The sequence below is a fragment of the Xenopus laevis genome, chromosome 2S (genome assembly GCF_017654675.1).
Source record: "Xenopus laevis strain J_2021 chromosome 2S, Xenopus_laevis_v10.1, whole genome shotgun sequence".
NCBI lineage: Eukaryota > Metazoa > Chordata > Amphibia > Anura > Pipidae > Xenopus > Xenopus laevis.
In genome coordinates this window covers 140,675,646-140,698,111 of record NC_054374.1, presented here as the reverse complement: position 1 = coordinate 140,698,111, position 22,466 = coordinate 140,675,646, and the positions used below count along the sequence as shown (strand labels likewise).

General features: G+C 41.0%; 1 protein-coding gene across 5 annotated transcripts in view; it reads right to left on the bottom strand.

Annotated features, from left to right (window-relative positions):
- Positions 1-22,466, bottom strand: part of fndc3a.S (fibronectin type III domain containing 3A S homeolog) — a 103,983-nt gene that overhangs the window by 65,686 nt on the left and 15,831 nt on the right. For 2 of the 5 annotated variants that reach the window (XM_018250177.2, XM_018250178.2), the window contains 2 exons: positions 19,603-19,695; positions 12,845-12,985 (listed from right to left, as the gene is read on the bottom strand). In XM_018250177.2, the coding sequence (XP_018105666.1) occupies positions 12,845-12,964 (120 nt within the window). In that variant the 5' untranslated portion in view covers positions 12,965-12,985; positions 19,603-19,695. Of the gene's footprint in view, positions 1-12,844; positions 12,986-19,602; positions 19,696-21,551; positions 21,653-22,466 lie in introns of those variants that run through there. The other 3 variants (XM_018250179.2, XM_018250176.2, XM_041584476.1) reach the window with 2 other exon arrangements.

Sequence of the window (22,466 nt, the reverse complement as noted above, 5' to 3'; positions counted from 1 at the left end):
GAAGGGCAAGATTCCATTTGAAGAAAGAAGCATCTTGTACTTTATCATGTGAAATCTCTACAGCAGTGGTCCCCAACTACATTCAAATGTAAAAAGAGTTGGGGAGCAACACAGACATGAAAAAACTTCCTAGGGGGTTCCAGATAAGTGTGATTGGCTATTTGGTAGTCCCTATGTTGGCTGTTTGGCAGTACACCTGGGCTTTATGCAGATGAAGGATGACGAGACATATGTGCCGACATTTATTCCAGAAGGCAGTTTCACAGTGACAATACAGGTGTAATGGAGTCTACTGACCTGCTCCAAGATGGCGTCCAAAATGGCGATTCCTCTTCCCTGCACATGGCTCCGGGTGGTCGCAATCATCCTGCATCATCTCCTTCTTGCCCTGTGATTGGTCGCCGGCGACGGAACGGACGCCGGCGTCAGAATCGGGCGCCGGCGTCAAGGCGTCAGCGTGGGGACGCTGGCGTCTGCGTCTGACACCAGCGCGTCAATTTTGGCGCCAATAGACTGGACTATAAAGACCCTCATTTCCATCCTGACCTTGCCCAATTATAGGTCTATTTCATATAGTTCCTGGGTGCGATATATTCTGTTTTGCTTATCCGTGTTTGAACCTTGCCTGTTATCGACTTTGAATCTGTACTGCCTGTCTTGACCATTCTGCCTGTTTTACGACCATTCTTTGATAAACCCTTTTCTGTACCGCGAACTTGGATTGTTGCCTTCTCTTTGGTCCTTACTTCAACCGCGCCTTCGGGCATTACAGTATAATTGGGCCATGGACCCCTCGGAGGAGGCCCAAGTACCCCTCGATGTCGGAGGGGCCATTCGGGGATTGGCTTCTCGCATGAAATCCTATGAAGCCCAGCAGTCTCAAATTGGCCAGGCAATTGATGTTATCCTGGAGAAATTGACTGCCATGTCTCCAGCGGCTCCTGCGGCTGTGCCTGTTCCTGCCATTCCTGCTCCTCTCCAGGTGTCTGAACCTCGTGTTCCCGCTCCACCTCTTTTCAGCGGAGACCCAAAAGCTTGTCGTGGTTTTATTAACCAATGTGAAATTCAATTCACTCTGCAGCCAGGCCAGTTCGTCTCCGAGCAAGCCAAGGTTGGTTTTGTCATCTCCCGTCTGCAGGGGAAGGCTCTGGAATGGGCGTCTCCCCTTTGGGAGAAGAGAGACCCGCTGATCGACAACGCCGGGGCCTTTCTCCAAGAACTCCGGACGGTGTTTGACGCTCCTGGTCGTACTACTGCAGCCTCGGCTCGACTGTTCCAGCTTCAACAAGGCACTCGCTCAGTTCCCGAGTATGCCATTGAATTTCGTACCCTGGTGGCAGAGACCTCCTGGAATAACGATGGTTACCACGCGGCCTTTTACAACGGCTTGGCTATACGCATTAAGAATGACCTCGTTTCCCGGGAAATTCCTTCTCGGTGGGAGGATCTGGTGGCCTTGGCGGTGAAGGTGGATACCCGGCAGAGGGAGTTCCAGCTTGAACTCGACCGAGAGCGTACAAAGAGGTACCCCCGGTTCCAACCTTCTTTGGCCCCCCGCTTCCAGAGACCCCTGCTTTTCAATCCTGTTCCCCCTGAGCTTCCTCCTGCTCCTATGGATTCTGCTTCTTCCTCCTTGCCGGCTGAAGAACCCATGCAGATTGGGCGGGCCCGCCTGTCCGAACAGGAGAAACTCCGGAGAAGGGCTGCCGGCCTGTGCCTTTACTGTGGGGGTAAAGCCCACTTTGCCCAGGAGTGTCCAGTGAAGCCGGGAAACGCCAAAGCCTAGGTAAGCTCGGGGAGACTTACCTGGGTGGGATTTGTCATTCTCCCCATTCTTCTACTCTACGTTTCCTTCTTCCGGTGCAGATCCAGTTTGGCTCTTTAAAGTTTTCCTCACAAGCCTTTCTAGATTCCGGTGCTGCAGGAAACTTCATGGATCGATCCTTTGCAAGACGTCATTCCATCCCTCTCCAACCCTTGGCAGTTCCTCTTCGTGTCCTGGCGATTGATGATCGTCCTCTGTCGTCTGCCTTCGTCTCGCATTCTACTCAGGAACTTTCTTTTAAGGTGGGCACCTTGCATTTGGAGAGATTATCCTTCCTCCTCATTGATTGCCCTTCCACTCCGGTTGTCCTGGGACTGCCATGGTTATGTGCACATAATCCAGTCATTGACTGGTCCACATTGCAAGTTTCCAGATGGAGTCCTTTTGTTTACAGAACTGCCTACCCACTGTTCCGGTTGTCAAAATTTCCTCTGTGTCCTCTAATTCTTCTCTTCCCTCTGTATACCAAGCATTTGCCGATGTGTTTAACAAGTCTTCTGCTGAGATTCTTCCTCCCCATCGGCCTTACGATTGCCCAGTGGAACTTCTATCCGGCTCTATGCCCCCAGGGGCCGCACCTACCCACTCTCTCCTTCGGAAACTTCTGCTATGAAGTTATACATCCAGGAGAATCTTCAGAGAGGATTCATCCGTCCTTCCACCTCCCCTGCCGGTGCAGGTTTCTTCTTTGTTGAGAAAAAGGATGGTAGTTTGCGGCCCTGCATCGACTACAGAGGACTCAACAAGATCACAGTTAAAAACAGGTACCCTCTTCCTCTTATTTCTGAACTGTTTGATCAACTTAGGGGTGCCAATATCTTTACAAAGCTGGATCTTCGGGGGGCATACAATCTTATCCGGATCCGTGAAGGGGACGAGTGGAAGACCGCCTTTAATACCCGTGATGGACATTATGAGTATTTGGTCATGCCCTTTGGTCTCTGTAATGCTCCTGCGGTCTTCCAGGAGTTTGTTAATGATATTTTTCGGGATTTGTTGGGTCTATGTGTGGTCGTTTATCTGGATGACATTCTTGTTTTTTCTAAAGATCTTTTGGAACATCGTGCCCAAGTACGTGAAGTCCTCTCCAGACTAAGGAAGAACAATCTCTTTGCTAAATTGGAGAAATGCACTTTTGAAGTCTCGTCTATTCCTTTCCTTGGCTATATCATTTCTCCTCTAGGTTTCAAGATGGATCCTGCCAAGGTGTCTGCAATCCTGGACTGGCCTCTTCCTACTAGTGTCAAAGCCATTCAGAGGTTGTCGGCTTTGCCAATTATTACAGACAGTTTATAAAAAATTTTCTTCCAGACTTTCTCCAATTCTGGCCCTGATTCGTAAGGGGGGCAAACCTCAACACTGGTCTTCTCAAGCCCTGGAATCCTTCAAGTCCCTCAAAGAGGCCTTTTCTTCCGCTCCAATTCTTCGGCACCCAGAACCTCTACATCCCTTCTTCATGGAAGTCGACGCCTCTGATGTCGGAGCTGGAGCAGTTTTATCACAGAGATCCATTTCTGACGGTAAACTCCATCCTTGTGCGTTCTTTTCTAAAAAAATTTTCTGCCCCAGAACAGAACTATGATGTGGGGAATCGTGAACTACTTGCCATCAAATTAGCCTTGGAGGAATGGAGACACTTACTGGAGGGTTCTTCGGTTCCTGTGACGATTTTTACCGACCATAAGAATCTTGAGTTCATCCAAACCCTCAAACGCCTGAATCCCCGGCAAGCCAGGTGGGCACTTTTCTTTTCCCCGTTTTAATTTTGTCATTACCTTTCGTCCTGGCTCCAGAAACAGGAAGGCCGATGCCTTATCCAGAAGCTTTATTCCCGAAGATTCTGTGTCGAGGAACCTGAACCTGTGGTACCCTCCATCAAGATTATTGCTGCCTTGTTCCCTTCCTGTTGCCTCCCAATTGTTGTCCGCTCAAGATTCTGCTTCCTGCGGAAACTCCTCTTGGTGTTGCTTTTGTCCCTCCAGAATTTCGTCTTGCTATTTTGTCTCAGTCTCATAGTTCCAAACAGGCCGGACATCCTGGAATTCAGAAGACGACCGAGCTCTTATCTCGTCTAGTATGGTGGCCAACCTTAAGAAAGGACGTTAAAGATTTTGTCTCCTCATGTTCCACGTGTGCTGTATCCAAATCCGGACATTCTCCTCCCAAGGGTTTTCTTTCTTCCACTGCCCATCCCATCTCGACCCTGGACTCACCTCGCCATGGACTTTATTGTCGATTTGCCCATTTCCTCCGGCCACACTGTCATTTGGGTTGTTATCGACAGATTCAGTAAGATGGCTCATTTCACTCCTCTCCGCAAACTGCCTTCTGCTCCTGAACTTTCAGAACTGTTTATTAAACATATTTTTCGCCTCCATGGCTTCCCAGCAGAAATTGTGTCCGACCGTGGTCCCCAATTTGTGTCTAAATTTTGGAGGTCACTGTGTAATGCTTTAAATATCTCTCTTCAATTTTCTTCTTCTTATCATCCCCAGTCCAATGGTGCCGCTGAACGTGTTAACCAGGCCTTGGAGCAATTTCTTCGTTGCCATGTGTCTTTTGTGTCAAGACGACTGGTCGGACCTTCTTCCCTGGGCGGAGTTTGCCCATAACAATTCTTTACATTCTTCTTCCCAGAAATCTCCTTTCTTCTGTGTGTATGGCCGGAACCCATTGGCATTCCCTCAGGATCTCTTACTCACAAATGTTCCTGCTGCTAATGATCAAGCCGCTCATATGCTGGCCATCTGGCAGGCCACCACTGCTAATCTGGAAAAGAGTTCATCCTCTCAAAAGAAGTTTGCCGACAGGAAGAGAATTGCCGCCCCACCCTATGCTCCTGGTGACAAGGTCTGGTTGTCTACACGGAATATTCGCCTCAAGATTCCCACTCCTAAGCTTGGCCCAAATTCATCGGTCCCTTTCCCATCATCGAGGTCATCAACCCTGTGGCAGTTCGTCTTCTTCTTCCTCCCGAGATGCGGATCCCTAATGCCTTTCATGTGTCTCTCCTTAAACCTGCAGTGTCTTCCCCCTCTTCTTCTTCCACAGCTCCTGTTGTTATCGATGACCATTTAGAATTTGAAGTCAGCAGGATTCTGGACTCTCGTTTTTCCAGGGGCGCTCTCCAGTACCTTGTCGAATGGAAGGGTTTCGGTCCCGAGGAATGCTCTTGGGTGAAAAAGTCGGATGTCCATGCCCCCATCCTTGTTCGCAGGTTTCATAGGCAGTTTCCTTCCCGTCCTGGTCCCGGTGGTCCTGAGGCCCCCCCTAAGGAAGGGGGTACTGTAATGGAGTCTACTGACCTGCTCCAAGATGGCGTCCAAAATGGCGATTCCTCTTCCCTGCACATGGCTCCGGGTGGTCGCAATCATCCTGCATCATCTCCTTCTTGCCCTGTGATTGGTCGCCGGCGACGGAACGGACGCCGGCGTCAGAATCGGGCGCCGGCGTCAAGGCGTCAGCGTGGGGACGCTGGCGTCTGCGTCTGACACCAGCGCGTCAATTTTGGCGCCAATAGACTGGACTATAAAGACCCTCATTTCCATCCTGACCTTGCCCAATTATAGGTCTATTTCATATAGTTCCTGGGTGCGATATATTCTGTTTTGCTTATCCGTGTTTGAACCTTGCCTGTTATCGACTTTGAATCTGTACTGCCTGTCTTGACCATTCTGCCTGTTTTACGACCATTCTTTGATAAACCCTTTTCTGTACCGCGAACTTGGATTGTTGCCTTCTCTTTGGTCCTTACTTCAACCGCGCCTTCGGGCATTACAACAGGAAGATTTGGATTATTATTTTCCTAAACAAAGGTGGTGCTAAATGAACTACTTCTTTAGAACAGCATAAACACAAACTGTGTAGTCAATGTAAATGTTCTAAATAAACAAAACTGACATTTAACTTAGAATTTTGTAACTAAACAAATAATGTCTGAATTTATCAAAGTAGGTTATTCTGTGTGATTTAAGAAGCTGTTACAAGAATCATTTTTATTAGGCGTGAAGCATAAAATATATTTAGGGGACATTTTTGTTATCCCATGCATATAATAATGGGAAACCAAGCAATTTAAATGCACAAACACTAAAAGCTACCTGCAACTGCTGCATATAGAAACAAGAGACTAACTTGACAATGCATTTTATAGAATTTGGTTATAAGCAGGGGTTCTGAACCAGCTGCACGTTTATCATGGCAAACACATATTCTACATCCATTTGAGGCAAAAAAAAAAAAAAAAAAAAAATATTGCAATGGCATGCATGTGATTTTGAATGACCCCACCTGTGTGTTAGTAGCATGTGTTAGCAGCGCGTGTCAGGCAACCTATATTAATTCTCATTTAAATCAAAGGGATTTGAATCTTGTGCAAATGTATTCTTCAGTAAAGCTAGACCATCTATCTCTGTGTAGCCTTTGGCTCAGTTGGGGCCTGTCTCCCCAGTAACAGAATTCCAAGTGCATAGGGCTTTCAAGCATTTGTTAAGTCATACATGACATTTGGGTGACACATCCACAGCACTACCTTGTTGGTCATTTGTTTGTATACTGCATTTTGAATCTAGTTACAGATAATGGAGTGCCATGACCATAGGGTCATAGGTGTCTGCAAACATTACAGCTACATTTAAAAAAAAAAAATGCTTTGTCCTGGAATACAAACAAACCCCAAATTCTTTTTTTATATATATTAAAACATCCGTACCTGTTATAAACGCATTTACAAATATCAGCTGTCAATCATATATTGCCTGCCTCTCCTCTATGTCTTAAGCATAGAGGTAGTGAAGACAATTACTTTCAATTTCCATTCTGCATTTCCTAGATGTCACTGTACTCTTCACATTAAGCTTCCCTCTTCATATTGTGTAGTCAGTGCATGGACATGGGTATCAGGTGCACTATTCTGGCTCAGACAAGATTTTGGCATGATGCAAAGCTTACCTTAAAGGGCACCTGTTGGTCAAAAATATTATCCCCTACCAAAAGGTGAGGGCTAAGAGAGCCCATACTCTGTTTTTTTTTTTTTTAAAAAAACTACTGTTTCCCCCAATCTGAGTGAGGGCTTTATTAGCCTGCACCTCTAAATGGTACACGAACGAAATCCAAATTGAGGTCAGGTGAGCATTCTATCCAGGTTCCCAAACACTCCACTCTGGTCACGTGGATATATCAAATTCAAGAGCAAATGCGTACACGTTGGTGAACTCCTTTGGATAGACATATGAAAAATGACTGTATAAAATATAATCCTTTATTGAAACTCGTTAAAATCACAAAGTCCAGAAGTGCAAGGCAGGGGAGTGCATGGCTCTACGCGTTTCGTGACTGCTAGGTCACTTCATCAGAAGCCTTTATTAGCCTGCACCTTTGGTTGGGGAAAATGTTTTTTGCCACAAAGCTGGCCAATAGATGTTGATTTTTTTAAAAGATCAGATCCTGATTGTGAGACCACGATCTTCTCAGAACGATCATACGATCGTACGAATTTACCATCAACTAAAAAGACCAATTTGCCAGGAAAACAAAGGGTAGCTGCCTGCTTGTCCCTGCAAACATAGATAGATTGCACTGGGACCGACAAAGATTTTTTGACCTGGCTGATCAATTTCCTGACAGATGTCGGCCGAAAAATCGTAAGATGTACGATCGTTCAAATCCCACTAACCGCACGATAATTTCTAAAGATTGGTCAGGCTTCCCTAAAATCGGTCGTTCGGCAAGAAGAATCGTCGCGTCTATGGGGAGCTTAACAGTGTCAAAAAAAATGGAGCACACCTGCTTGCATTCCAAGACTAAATGTAACAAGACTGAAATAATTTATATAGTGCAAGTGTAGTATTATTTTGCTTGATTGATATAAAATAATATTTGGAATTATTTCTTAGGGTGACAGGTCCCCTTCAAAATGGATTGAATCCAAGCTTAAAACAATTAACTGTCTATATTAGAGCTGTGCTGGAATAAACACAATTCCAAGCACAACTATTTTAGTTTGCAGGGGAACGGACAAGTGGCCATATTATAAAAAGACCCCACTGCATTTTGTAAATCCCAATCAACAGAGTGTTGCAAAAGAGCCACACGGAGATAAATGATTCTTTGCACGAATGACTGTTTCTACGGTTTATGCCAATGTTGCCCTAAAAGGACAATGAAAGAAGCATCATGAGGTTTTTTGCTTTGTTTTTTTACCTTCGTTGATGGCGTCTACGTGTAGTGATTTGTCTATAGCACACAGAAATTTGAAAAGGAAAACTGCAGCCCAAGGATTACTACATTTTTTGCTACTGGATCTTTGCCCGATATGGCTTCCTAAATGCAGAAGAAAACTGGGCTGATACGATGGTTTGGCACCCTAGCTGCTGATCAGATCATAACAGACTTTTGCAGGCCCATAAGGAGAGGGCTGCAGCAAAGCACTGATATGGCCCTCACCCCATGGGATTGTTGGTCAGATATCTATTGGGAGACTGTCAGGAAGGGCTCATACATGGCCAGAGAAGCTGCCGCCTCAATTTTAAGGGGCTAAATCTGTGCAGATTAAATCTGACTGTGTATGGTAATCTTAAAGGGGTGGTTCCCTTTGAGTACATTTTTTTGTATGTTATAGAATGGTTAATTCTAAGCAACTTTACTATTGGACTGTTTTTTCTTTTTTTTGTATTTTTTTTTTAATTATTTGCCTTCTTCTTCTGACTCTTTGCATCTTCAAATGGGGTTTACTGACCCTCACCTAAAAACAAATTATCTATAAGGCTACAAATTTAGACATTGCTACTTTTTATTACTCATCTTTATATTCAGAGCCTCCCCTGTTCATATTCAAGTCTCTTATTCAAGTCAATGTAGGATAGCTAGGGGAATTTGGAATTTAGCCACCGCATTGCTGAAATTGAAAAAAAGCTGTAAATTGCAAATACCACAAATTAAAAAAAAAATTGCAAATTTTCTCACAATATCATCTACATTAATTAATAATTATTAATATCTACATTACACTAAGGGGTGGAGTTATCAAAGTGTGATATTAGAACTCACCACAGAAAAACACACTCAATTTCTATTTCATTCCTATTGGATTTTTAGAATCGTATTTATCTAATGGCCTTCACCATTTGATAAATATGCTTTTAGAAATCCCATAGGAATAAATAGAAAGTTAGTGAGTTTTTCTGTTGTGAATTCTAATCTCACAGTTTCATAAATCTGCACCTAAAAGTTAAAATAAAGATGAAGTAAGAAAGAAGGTAGTTTAAATTTGAATTAAAAAAAACAAAAAAACATAATTTGTGTCGTGAGAATATTTTTTAAAGTAGAATGATCACATAATGATAGTATTTGTTCTCCCAATTGTTCTCCTTTAAACGCCCAGCATGAGGCATGCATAGAATTATACTTTTCTGCATGAGACTGTCAGTGCAGGCCACAGTGAGCTCATAAGAAATCCTACCTGATATTATCATGGTTATCTTCAGGATGCTGCGCAATACAGATAACTATAACAGTGATGCAAGCTAAGATTAAAAGCATGAGTCACCAACTGACAGCATAATGCATGGCAGCCTAGACAAAAGGATTAGTGATGCACCATTTTCCTCATACAAGAAATATAGACTTGTGTCTCTAATTGTAATAGGTACAGACTGAGAGAGACAGATAGCTTTCAATTGAGAGTTCACAATTATTTTACACAGGCCAAAATATTAATGGCAGCTTAGTAGCATTAACATAGGATATCATATAGAATAATTTTTGTTCATAAATTGTTAGTGTGGTGTCCTTTGGAGGTGTTACCAATTCCGTATTTAGCGAATTTTTAAAAGAAGGAGACAACTGTTGAAAAGCAAGATATTTGTAAAAGTTAATGCAGATTTGTATTTTATTTCATGAACTTTAACACTTGGGAACAAAGTTATTGTGTCCATTTCTGCACTTCTGGTTATGGCTCATGAAGCAATGTAGTAAAGCTTTATCATCCTACAATGAAGACTCCATTTGTCACAATATCACATTGACTGAAATGAGAGGAAGGAATTGCTCCTTACTGAAATATATGTAGAACTCCTTTACATTCAACAAAAACGGGCATGCTATCATTCAAATCATATTCTGTCCAAAGTGCACATTTTTCCGTCATTCTATCCTTTCATGAAAACAGACTGTGTCACAATCATCCTAAACCAATAAAATACTGTTCCTTAAAATTTAGCAGTTAGCAAAGCTACCATTCTGGGATGTAAACCCAAAAATAAAATTTTGCCCCAAAAATGCCTAGCGCTCACCACAGCCCCTAAGCAGCCTCCCTTTCCCACTCCCTTCTCGCTACAGTTATAGAGGAATCAGACTCCAAGGTCTGATCGTCTGGCCCCTGGGCAGATTTTTCCTGTTTTAGGCAATATAAACACACAACTGTTTATTAGTACATTTAGAACCCTTACTGTTATGTGCTGTGTTTGTGTGTCCCTTATATGCACACCGAACTGCAAGAGGGCTGCAGGCTGGACATCCCTGATGTATTTAGTGGAAACATTGAGCAACTGTTACCAGCATAATAAGTCCTTTTTAGTTTTCATTATGTTCTTTCCCCCAAGGAGGCCTTATGATTTTTCTGCCCCACCCTAAAATCAGGTCTGTCATTTACGTGTATTTTTCAAAAAAAAAAAAATAGAACATTCATATTTATGCCAATGTTTCTTTAAATGTATCTGAGTTAGAGTTGCAACAAAAAATACGAATGATATTTCAAGCAACCTTGTCGTCGATACCCCCATTAACAGAACTCTGATTTAAAGGAAAGCTATACATTAAAAACAAATATCAACAGATATGCATTATCATTAAGAAGTGACCTATTAAATAACCCAAACTGCCATGTACATATCACTAAATATGGTTCTTTTACCTTGAGTTACCATTTTGTGATGTTCTGTGTTACTCACTGATCACCACAATAAATGGACAGAGAGGGCATTTGAACTGGGCTCCAACTGTCTGAACATACTCTACTCTACAAAGAACCATTCACATATCTATGGGCGCCTTTGTATTGTTCCATTCAGGGTGACCACCTGAGCATTACAAACAGAGTCACAGAGCTGTAGCATTTCTTCACTTTCTTTTAGTTGACCAAAAATGTTCTTATGCATCGAGGCGTATAGATAAACAGTTCTCTGATTGGCCATAAATGGCCCAGACGGTTGGGCAGTATGGCTGAAGTAAAGAGTCACAGCTAAATATTACAAAAACTAAACACCTCAGCAGAGGCATAACTACTGAGGTTGATGGGGTGGGATTGTACCCGCTGAAAACGCAAAAAAAAAATGTATAATGCGGCGGGAGGTCAGCGGTCTTTTTCATGCATGAGCTCTCAATGCATTACACCACTACTCTTCAGCCCAGCAAAACATAGAGCCCAACATTTCATTTTAAAAGCAAGGGCGCGCACGCACGCACACACACACACACGGGTTGTTACGGCTTTAACAACGGTTTGCAATCAGTGGCCCTACAGCTGATGCTAAACAGCAACTCCCAAAGTTCTAACAGCTGAAGAGTCAAAGGTTGGACATCACTAATTTATGTAGGCTTTCTTTTCTCAGTCTGGGACACCAAACTTATTTCTTTGATCACAGTCCCCACTTTTGAATGCGTTGCTATACAGGAACTTCTTTATTAGCAACACAAAAGGACTAGAAATACCTCCATGCAGCAGGCAATGCTATTTTTCCAGTAGAACCATGGCTTTCATTGGTTTACTGGAATACGCCTAATTATAAATGTTTAAGAATTGTTCCGTCAGTTAAGGTGGGAAACCTCACGCCAGAGTCATTGCGCGTGGCCAATTTTTGTAATCTGGACTCAACTCAGGCTCATGACCCACAATCTGCATTTGGACCAAATACACAGGATGTGCTGTTCCTGCAAACCGAAAGTGACGTCAGTAGAAGTTGGTGGGGCAGAAACTTGTATTTAAAAATGTGTAAAGGAGTAAAAAAAACTTTCTATAGCTAAGTTGGGTACCCAAAGAAGGAGTCTACCATATAATGTACTGGAGTAATTTAAAGCAATTAAATTACTAGTGGCCTTCAGTTGGAGTGTTCACATTAACAGCATGGCAGTTTCTGCTGGCTGTTACCAAGGTAAATGAGACAGTGGGCATTTTGACCTCTGCTGCCATCCAGGGTAGAATGCCAAAGGTTACAGTACACCTGTCACTGCTATTGTTATGCATTGAATGGAAAAAGGCCTGTAAGAAACATGGAGGAATGGCAAGTGTACCACCACAATTCAAAATTTCTGTGCACAGATCCGCCTGCCATCCTTGTATGTGTCAGACAAGGCAATTTCTATTTAAAAACATTAAGAACCGTGAGGGTGGTCATGGTTTTGTGAGCCTCACAAGCTCAAAACATGGTGTGTGGAAAAAAAATACTTTTGAGCAGTTGCTGGAGTGCCATTTTCTTGTAATTCTACTTTCTTGGGTAATATTTTTGAATCCACAGCAGAGGTGCACATATGAATACAGGCACATTATTTTCAAACATTCTCTACCTTGATCCTAATCACCCTACTTGTGTCACACAAGGTTTTCTAAACCCATTTTCTAAACCCATTGACCTGCACAACAGATTAACTTGTTTTCTTACACCCACGTTTGTTACACCCATGCTGCAGACATAACAGCTTGATTCACCATTCAGTATCTAACCAAGGTGATTTATAATGGATGGATCCAAGCTTATTTAAATGTACAACCTTGCAGCGATAACTTGTTATGCATTAGCTACATTTTGATATTTCTGTATAAGTTCCAACAGTTGTAAACTATTTAGGAAATACATGCATGAATTTACATATTCTGCTCTACTTGTGAGCATTAGAAACTGAAAATATGTTCCTTTTGCCTTTAAAGTTGTGGGAATAGAAAGTTCCATAGAATGTACAACCAGACCCCCTACTTGTCTTTCTGACTCTCTAAGTCTGTACCCTGCAAAACACCAAAAAGTTTACCTGTTGACCTCCTTCTCCATTAACAATGGGTGCAGGGAGAAGAGGTATCTCTGTGGTTAGGAGTGTTGTGCTGTCCAGCGGATGAGGCGGATGATCTGCCATTACAGATAAAATATACATTTACAAGATCGTCTTTAAGCCCTGAATGAGACAAAAAAAACATAACTTTCATCATTCATCATGCCTTTAGAATTGTGAAATGCAGTTCTTATTTTTATATTGACAGCAGAAGCACATGTTAAACACTAATTCTAAATACATACATGGCAAAAACCACTTAATTGGTTAGGTCTCAAACAAGCAATCAACTGGATCACATGAGCCTCCATCAGGTATTAGCTGGGGAGGGCATCACTTGATGCCCACAACAATAGTCAGTAGGCTGCTAGGCTGTGAAAAATGGGCAAGTCAGCATCCCATACTGTGTACTGGCACCCTAAAAATATGGGTTGGGCACCCATCAATACTGCTAGTCCACTGCATTCTTTTTCATGTTTTAGCTTCTATTCTGCTTCATTGAAACACTTTTTCACAAGCGTTTGGCTAACAGGGGGGCAGCCTTTTCCTTACAGTTTTGATTTAGATCCCTATGTTACAACACTCATGGCTGCTCCCATAGAAATACATACAATTACAATAATGCAGATAATATGGCTCCCTAAACACAATAAGTTATCCAAATAGAATCTAAAATTCAGATAGAATTATGGGATCCTAAAAATCCTGAAAGCTCCAAAACTGCCCCCCCCCATCATTGTATCCTAATTAAAAACATTTTATAATAAGAAAGAGATATTATTTACTACAGCCGCAAAATCCATATTGATGGCAAAACAACAGTTTTGTGGAGTTTTTTTTCAATTGTTTACACTGCAAATAATTCACACTACAATATAAAATGTTATTCCAGAACCAGCAAGTGTATTTTTTTAGTTGTAATATTGGTGTGTAGGCAGCCATCACAAGTCATTTTGCCTGATCATACGCTTTCAGAAAGAGCCAGCATGGAACTGCTTTTTGAAAGGTTTGGTTTCTCCTACTCAATGTAACTGAATGTATTGCAGTGGGACCTGGATTTTACTACTGAGTGCTGTTCTTAGATCTACCAGGCAGCTGTTATCTGGTTACCTTCCCATTGAGCTTTGTTAGGCTGCTGGGGGGAAATGGAGGGGTGATATCACTCCAATTTGCAGTACAGCAGTAAAGAGTGACTAAAGTTTATCGGAGCACATGACTGGGGGCTCCTGGGAAACTGACAATATGTCTAGCCCCATTTCAAAATTAAATATAAAAAAAATCTGTTTGCTATTTTGGATTTCTTATTTCAGTGCAGAATTCTGCTGGAGCAGCACTAGTAACTGATGCGTTTTCTTTTTTTTTTTTTTTTTTTTACCCATGACAGTATCCATTTAAAGGAAAAGCCACCCGCCTCCCTTCTTTTTCCCTAACCCAGAGCAGTGCCATTAGTAGCTGCCATGTTTGGATGTGTCACAGTCTTCAGTGTGGTCACCACTCACAAGGAACATGTGCACTGAAAGCCAGGAGTAGATTTGTATTCAGAGCACAGGCTCATCGTGGCAATAATTGCCACAGTGAATACTCTGGATATAATGTTGACAAAAAGGTTGGCTGTTATAGGCTCCAAACTAGAGGAAACTATCTAGAAAACCTCAGGGCCCAAGCATACTGATAATGGACTATACACCTAAAAGATATAGGATAATAATGTTGCGATTAGCTCTTGATTATTTTTCATACCTCATGTCCGAAGACCAGATTTTAATAACACGATTATGTGATACAAAAAATGTTATGGCAGTATCAGCTTAACAAGATGTTTATACATAAGACAATAAATATTATAGGAAAAACTTTCCACATTAGGAACTTATCAAGTTTAAATATTTAACTTTCTAATTGGCGTTTTTTGCTGATGCCAATGAAAATATGCGCAAGATAATGTGGAATTTTCTCCCCATCAAAGAGTTTAATGCTTGAAACTATAATCGGAAAATGTAAACAAGATAATTTTTTTCCATGGTTGAAGGTAGTTTACACTGCACATTACATGGGGTCATGATGTTGATAATACACGACATGTTTAAAGCAATATAACAGACACAAGTAATTCTAGCAAAGGTTAAAGGAACAGTAACATAAAAATTAATCCAAAGTAATCCAAATCTAATTCAGTGTTGCCCTGCACTGGTAAAACTGCTATGTTTGCTTCAGAAACACTACTATTGTTTATATAAATAAACTGCTGGGTAGCAATGGAGGCAGCCATTCAAAGGATGAAAAGCTCTGTAGAACATAATGGTGTTATCCGTTATCTACTATTTAACCTGTACCATATAGCCTTTTTTTTTTTTAAATTTCTGCCATTGCTACACAGCAGCTTTTTTATATGAACTATAGTAGTGTTTCTGAAGCAAATAGATCAGTTTACCAGGGCAACACTACATGATATTTTCATTCATTTTAGATACTTTCATTTTTTGGTGTTACTGTTCGAACACACAGAAAACATAACACAGTCTCTAAACAGTCTACAATATCCCCCAGGGTCACAATGAGATGAGCTGCCACCAGGGTCTCTAACATGATATCAGGGTGATTAATATTTAGGCATACTCCTCTTCCTAAAGGAATGTGCTCTTTCTTGGGGCCCCTACCTGGATTGACCAAACAAGGAAAGAGGGGATCAACATAGGGAAGTCAGGTATTGCCACCTCAGGTAACTAAATCATCCAGGTCACCTGTGGTGACCCCAAATGCATATCAGTATAAAGTCACCGAAGCAAATTATAGTAAGAGCTCTATTTTTTCCAGGTTGCAGTGTTTTTAAAAACATATGGCAGTTTCCAGGATCAAGAAAGAAGTCTTAAATGAGTTAAGGCCAGTAAGTGTGCACTTACCAGAAATGTGCAATGGAAGAAACACAAGTGGGTTCCAAACAGACACGCTCTACTGAGCACTTACAATAAGAGAAGAAGCAGGTATATGAATCAATGGTAGCCATCTGTCATTGCATCAAAGAAGAACTTTGCCAAACACAAAAGGCTAGTGTAGCGGGGAAATCCCCTGCGCGTTTATTTAGTCATATGATGTAACGTTATGTCTGAGGAAGGGGCACGCCCCCGAAACGTTACATCATATGACTAAATAAACGTGCAGGGGATTTCCCCGGTACACTAGCCTTTTGTGTTTGGCAAAGTTCTTCTTTGATACAATTGGGAGAGGTGCCGACCCCTCCAGACAACACTAGGCAATTCTAGACAGGAGAGAATCGAGGGGAAATAGGAAGTGTTTTGCAGCCATCTGTCATTGCACACATGGGGCACATTCTGGCCTGGAATTGCTGAAGTGCAATAATATCATAAGAGTCACTTTGTCTAACTGAGAAATTATGCCAACAGGAATGGGGTCAATTTTCCGAACGGCGAAGTGGCTCTAAGTGAGCCTCTAGACACCTGAACTACCCTAGATCTGCTTTCAAAACCTAGATTAGACATTTTATATTTTAGACTGACAGTATTAGATCCCTTTGAAAGTCAAACAAATTGTGTCACTGCATGATATATGAAGGTGGCCATATACTGACCGATAAAAGCTGTCGACAGACAGAGTCGGCAGCTTATTGGCCCTTATTGTGTGGGGCCCTCCTACAGGCTTCCCCGATCGATATCTGGCCGAGAGTTGGCCAGATGTCGATTGGGCAGAGGTGAAAATCCTGTTGGATCTCGGACAGCATCGGTTTGTTGATCCGGTCCTGTGATTCAACCACGATCGGATCGGCCCAATATCTACAACCCTGAAGGTGGGCATATTGGGGAGAGATCACCAAACGAGCGGATCTCTATGTGTACAGCCACCTTATTAACAGATCTCACCATGAGCAAGAACAGAAAACTGTCAAATATTTACAACAACAAAAAAATCTACATTATGAATAATTTTGTGACACCATAGACAAATTATAGCCTGCAGTTACAAAACATTAAATGCATGAAAGCCATAACAAACCATAGACTAGTTGAAAGACAGATTTATTATTCATTTACTACAGCTGTTTTTGTATTCATTGTGGTTGAGTGGCCACAGAGATGGGAAAAAGGTGGGTTTTTCCTTTAATTTCTCCCCAGTAGGAGAGGTAAACTCAAGGAAAAGTCTAAATAAATAGAGAAGGGTTCCTCTGTTCAGGGGCTTTAATTGCAGGGGCTTTTGGAAGAAACAGGCAAGCCAGACACTCGATTCCACAGGAATAGCTCACATATTGGAGATCACTTTCCACAGAAAGGCTGTCCTGTGGAAAGGTATGTCAATCTAATGAAAGAGTTAGTGGGGTATCCCTGAGCAGGGCACGGCAGGAAGAATACCTGGCTGTGAGGAGCAGAGGGAGCCTTGTGACCATGACCAATATCTGGGAAATTGAGAGGAGCCAGGAGGCTAAGTGATATCCCAAAGGGCTGTGAGTAGAATGGTGACCCCAACTTATCTGGTTTTGCTGGTAGTCCACAAGGGGCCCAGTTTAGTGAAGGAACTCAGCAAACGTGTGAAGGTAGCCCCCAATGAGAAGGAATTATTTTTAGGATTTTTCTTTTGGGCTGAAATGGTCACCCCTGGGTCTGATTAAGTGGCTAAGTGTGAAAAGGTGAATCCATGATGATGCAATGCTGATGTACTGTTTGTCAGTGCCTTTTAGTGGAAAATTTTTGGCTTGAAGAGCCGTAGCGTCCATGTCTTTCTGCTCCTTATACTACGCGTACCTGCCTACCATTGCGAATTTCCCCAAAAAATTATGCGTACAAGCAGCCAGCTTGTCGCATATTATTAACCTTCCACCCGGGTAGCATTAAAGAAAATCAAATAAATTGCTTTAAGAAATCAACAATACATACATGTATTTCTAGTAGACTTAACGTATGAAGATCCGTTATAACAGGTCCTATATATATATATATATATATATATATATATATATATACAGGGCCGCCATCAGGGGGGGACAGGGGGGACAAGCGTACCGGGCCCGGGCATGAAGGGGGGCCCGGCAGCGCTGCATTTTTTTGAAGATCCGGGCCCCCCTTACGAGCGCCCGAGCCGTACGTCTTGCCTCTTCAGTGCCGAATGCGGAAGTGCCGAAAAGCCGAAGCCGATGCGACGAAAAGACCCGAAGTCACGGAAAAAGCCGAAGTCCCGAAGTCACGAAGCGCCGAAAAGACCCGAAGTCACGAAAACAGCCGAAGTCCTGAAGCAGCGCAAAGACCCGAAGTCACGAAAACAGCCGAAGCCGAAGTCCTGAAGCGGTGAAAAGACCCGAAGTCACGAAAGGAGGCCAAGTTGAAGTACTGAAGCCATGAGTTCAATTCTACTGAACACCAGTTTGTGTTTTTTTTTTTTTTTTTAATCCCCTGGCCACCAATGTATTATTTTAATATTCTATAGGCCCCTGCCACCAATCTTTTTTTTAAAACTTTTGTTTTTGGGGCCCCAATTTTTTTTTTAACTCGTAAGGGGCCCCTTGCCACCATTGTTTTTTTTTGGGGTTTTTTTTTAAAAAAAAAAATTAATTTTCTTTTTGGTGGCCCCAAATTTTTTTAACTTGTAAGGGGGCCCCTGCCACCAGTTTTTTTTTTAAATTTTTTTTGGGGCCCCAATTTGTTTTTAACTTGTAAGGGGGCCCCTGCCACCATTTTTTTTTTTTTCAAAAAAATTTTTTTTTCTCCAAATTTTTTTTTGGGGCCCCAATTTGTTTTTAACTTATAAGGGGGCCCCTGCCGCCAATGTTTTTTTTTTTTTTTCAAAAAAAAATTAATTTTTTTTTCAAATTTTTTTTGGGGCCCCAATTTGTTTTTAACTTATAAGGGGGCCCCTGCCGCCAATGTTTTTTTTTTTTTTTTCAAAAAAAAAATTAATTTTTTTTCAAATTTTTTTTTGGGGCCCCAATTTGTTTTTAACTTAGAAGGGGGCCCCTGCCACCAATGTTTGTTTATTTTTTAGTTTTTTTACATTTTTTTGTTGGGGCCCCAAGTTTTTTTTTAACAGGGGGCCCCTGCCACCAATGTTTTTATAAAAAAAAAATTTTTTTTTTTTTTTTGGGGCCCCAATTTTTTTTATAAGGGGGCCCTGACCATCAATAGCTTTTTACAACTTGTGTGGGGGGGGGGTTACTTTTTAGCGCTGATGTCTGTGTGGTCTTTTAACTGCGATGTGGGCGGGATATGGGGCGGAGCTTGGTCGTCAGTGTGGGCGGGGCCCAGGGGGCCCCAAAAATTTTGTTGTACGGGGCCCCGTGATTTCTAATGGCGGCCCTGTATATATATATATATATATATATATATATATATATATATATATATATATATATATATATATATATATATATATATATATATATATATATATATATATATGGATATGAATGCTTTTAATTTTGCATTTTAATCCGACGTTTCAGTCCCACCTGGGGACCTTTTTCAAGGATATAGGTATCCTTGAAAAAGGTCCCCAGGTGGGACCGAAACGTCGGATAAAAATGCAAAAATAAAAGCATTCATTCAATATTGAAAAAGGAGTGTACTGATCCCTTATTCTTGTATGATTCACCAATTGATCGAGCACCTCCAACTATTGGATGTCAGAAGTGCGGGGGCTCCAAGCTATTTATATATATATATATATATATATATATATATATATATATATATTCTTTAAAAACAAAATTAAGGGCTATGCATAATTTTTAATTAACTTACCCACTCATTACTCATTTTCGATACTCTCTCAAAGAGCCAGTAAAATTACCAATCAATAGGAACAACCAGTCATGTTCTTGAAAATTACACAACCTGAAAACAAAAGATTCACGATTACAGAAAAACAAAAAACAAAATGCACAGCAAACAGCTTATTTGAGAGGGGTGTGCAATATTGTATACATCTCAAAATGAGAAACTTCAAGGGAACAAGACCCATAAAGTTGTACCATATGGCAGATAATGCTACAGGATTGCCTATTATGAGGTTATGATGGCAATAACAGCACATTTGTAGCTTTACAAAGCATTTTCCTTATTAGAGGGGGTCAATGACCCCCATTTAAAAGCCCCATTTGAAGAGAAGAAAGCAAATAATTAGAAACTATAAAAAATAAATAATGAAGACCAATTGAAAATGTCTTAGAATTGGCTATTTTATAACATACTAAATTTAGCATAAAGATCAGCCACCCTTTTAAGAGGCCTATGGTTATTGGTCAGTTTGGACATATTCATTGCAATTTCCAAAGCAACGGTCTTTCTGTGCAGCCAAAAGCACTAGATTTTCCAAATAAAAAGCAGTTAGTGATTTTTATTGAAAATGTTAAATCATCTGTTTAGAGTTAGACAATGACCCTGTAGTATAATCAGTTTTCTAAAGAACAGGCTGCTATTGATCTGGTTGTTCCGCCAACTTTTTAAAGACTTGGATCAGATCAGGTTCACTTATGTAGATAAAGAATGGCTACAAACACAGACATTAACTAAGGAATTCACATTCAGTTCTGCCATTGGATCCGTCTTCCCTCTGTGAAACTTAAAATAAAGACCGAGGACAAAGAAGGAAGGACTCAAAAGGTGATTAAGGAGCAAGGCATAACGCATATGCTTATTGTGAGGCAGTACACAATGCTGGAGGAATGGTGGATGCCACACAACTGCATTTACCCTACACCCTAGTGGTTCTTTCTTTTATTTAATGGCGAGATAATGTCCCATATGGACTCATTTTAAAGAGCATTCTTTTTTAGTTCTGGTTTGCATGTTGATGAATGTGTGCTTTGAATATTTCATATTCATAACTTTGGTTGAGGTCTCATCCAAGGTAATCAATATGGCATTTAAAGACAGCAACTGCTTATAATATATTTCCTCATCTTTTCAAAGCTATGAAAAAAAGTCATATTAGGAATGGTAAATTTGCAAGGTTAAGAACAGAGGATAAAAACCAGTAATAACCAGCTTTTATATTTTCTAAAAATAAGGAGAAAAAATTAGCTTAAGCAGAACCAAGAGTTTAAAGGGGCTGTTCACCTTTGAATTAATTTTTAGTATGATGTAGAGAGTGATATTCTTAGACAATTTGCAACTGGTTTTCATTTTTTATTATTTGTGGTTTTTGAGTTATTTAGATTTTTATTCAGCAGTGTCAGCAATCTGGTAGCTAGGATCCAAATAGCCTTAGCAACCATGCATTGATTTGAATTAGAAACTGGAATATAAATAGGAGAGGGCCTGAATAGAAAGATGAGTAATAAAAACTAGCAATAACAATACATTTGTAGCCTTACAGAGCACTGTTCTTTTAGGTGGGGTCAGTGACCCCCATATGAAAGCTGGAAAAGAGTCAGAAGAAAACCATAAAAAAGAAAAAATGAAGGCCAACTGAAAAGTTGCATAAAAACAGCCATGCTATACCGTACTAAAAGTTAAATTAAAGGTGAATCACCCCTTTATAGTCCATGCTATAAATTGCAATCACACAGTACAGAAAACTGTTTTGAAATGCCTTAAAGGCAACAAGTAGAACAGTAAATACCAAGTCAGCACAAACAGCAGATAAAAAAGTGGCACCCACACAAAAGGCAATACAGAGATACAATCTGAATGTTGAGTGTTAAAGAATCTGCTGCTGATCTGAACAGTGAACTCATTATCACACAAACCTGCATCATTTGGCATCCTACAAGTTCCCCGGTGCAACAGCTCCAGGTCTCAAAAGACATCCATATGTCAGAGGCAGAGAGAAGCCTTTGTAGCACATGTTATCTCTTTCCTCTACTGAAAGCTCTCAGCTGGTGTTTGTCTAGCTAAACCGGTTGCCAGATAGGAAGAGACACAGAGATTGGTTGAAGCTTTATATTTCATAGCTCCACTCCTACAGCATATTGCATGCGTTCTACCGGATATCTTTGGAGTATATGAACACATACACTTCGCAAGTACTACACCCCGTGTACAGATTTTATTTTTTATATAAAACTCCTGTATTAATAACAGGGATTCTGTTAAGCATTCTCTGCACGTCACAATATCTTTAAGACAGAAAAACATAAATTTAGAGTACATGTCAAGAGAAACAAATGGTATGAATGATTTTGGCCCAACAGCTGCACGTCAAAGTCCTGGTAAGATATAAATTAAATGTTTTAATTTTTAAATTAAAACTATAAAGATGAGATATTTAATCTCCAAAGGGTAATCAAGCTTCCTAGAACAAAGAGCCTGATGTTTGCAAGCAGACCTGGACATTTTCCAGGGTCCATCTGTTTAAACAGATTTTGTCATGATATTTATGGTGTATTTTTTTATTTCTAAATTACACTGTTTACACTGCAAATAATTCACTCTATCATGTAAAATGCAATTCTTAACCCAACAAGTGTATTTTTTTAGTTGTAATATTGGTGTGTAGGCAGCCATCTCAGCTCATTTTGCCTGGTCATGTGCTTACAGAAAAGACAGCACTTCAGGATGGAACTGGTTTCAGACAGGCTGTTTCTCCTACTCAATGTAACTGAAGGAGTCACAGTGGGACGTGAATTTTTACTACTGAGGGCTGTTCTACCAGGGAGCTGTTA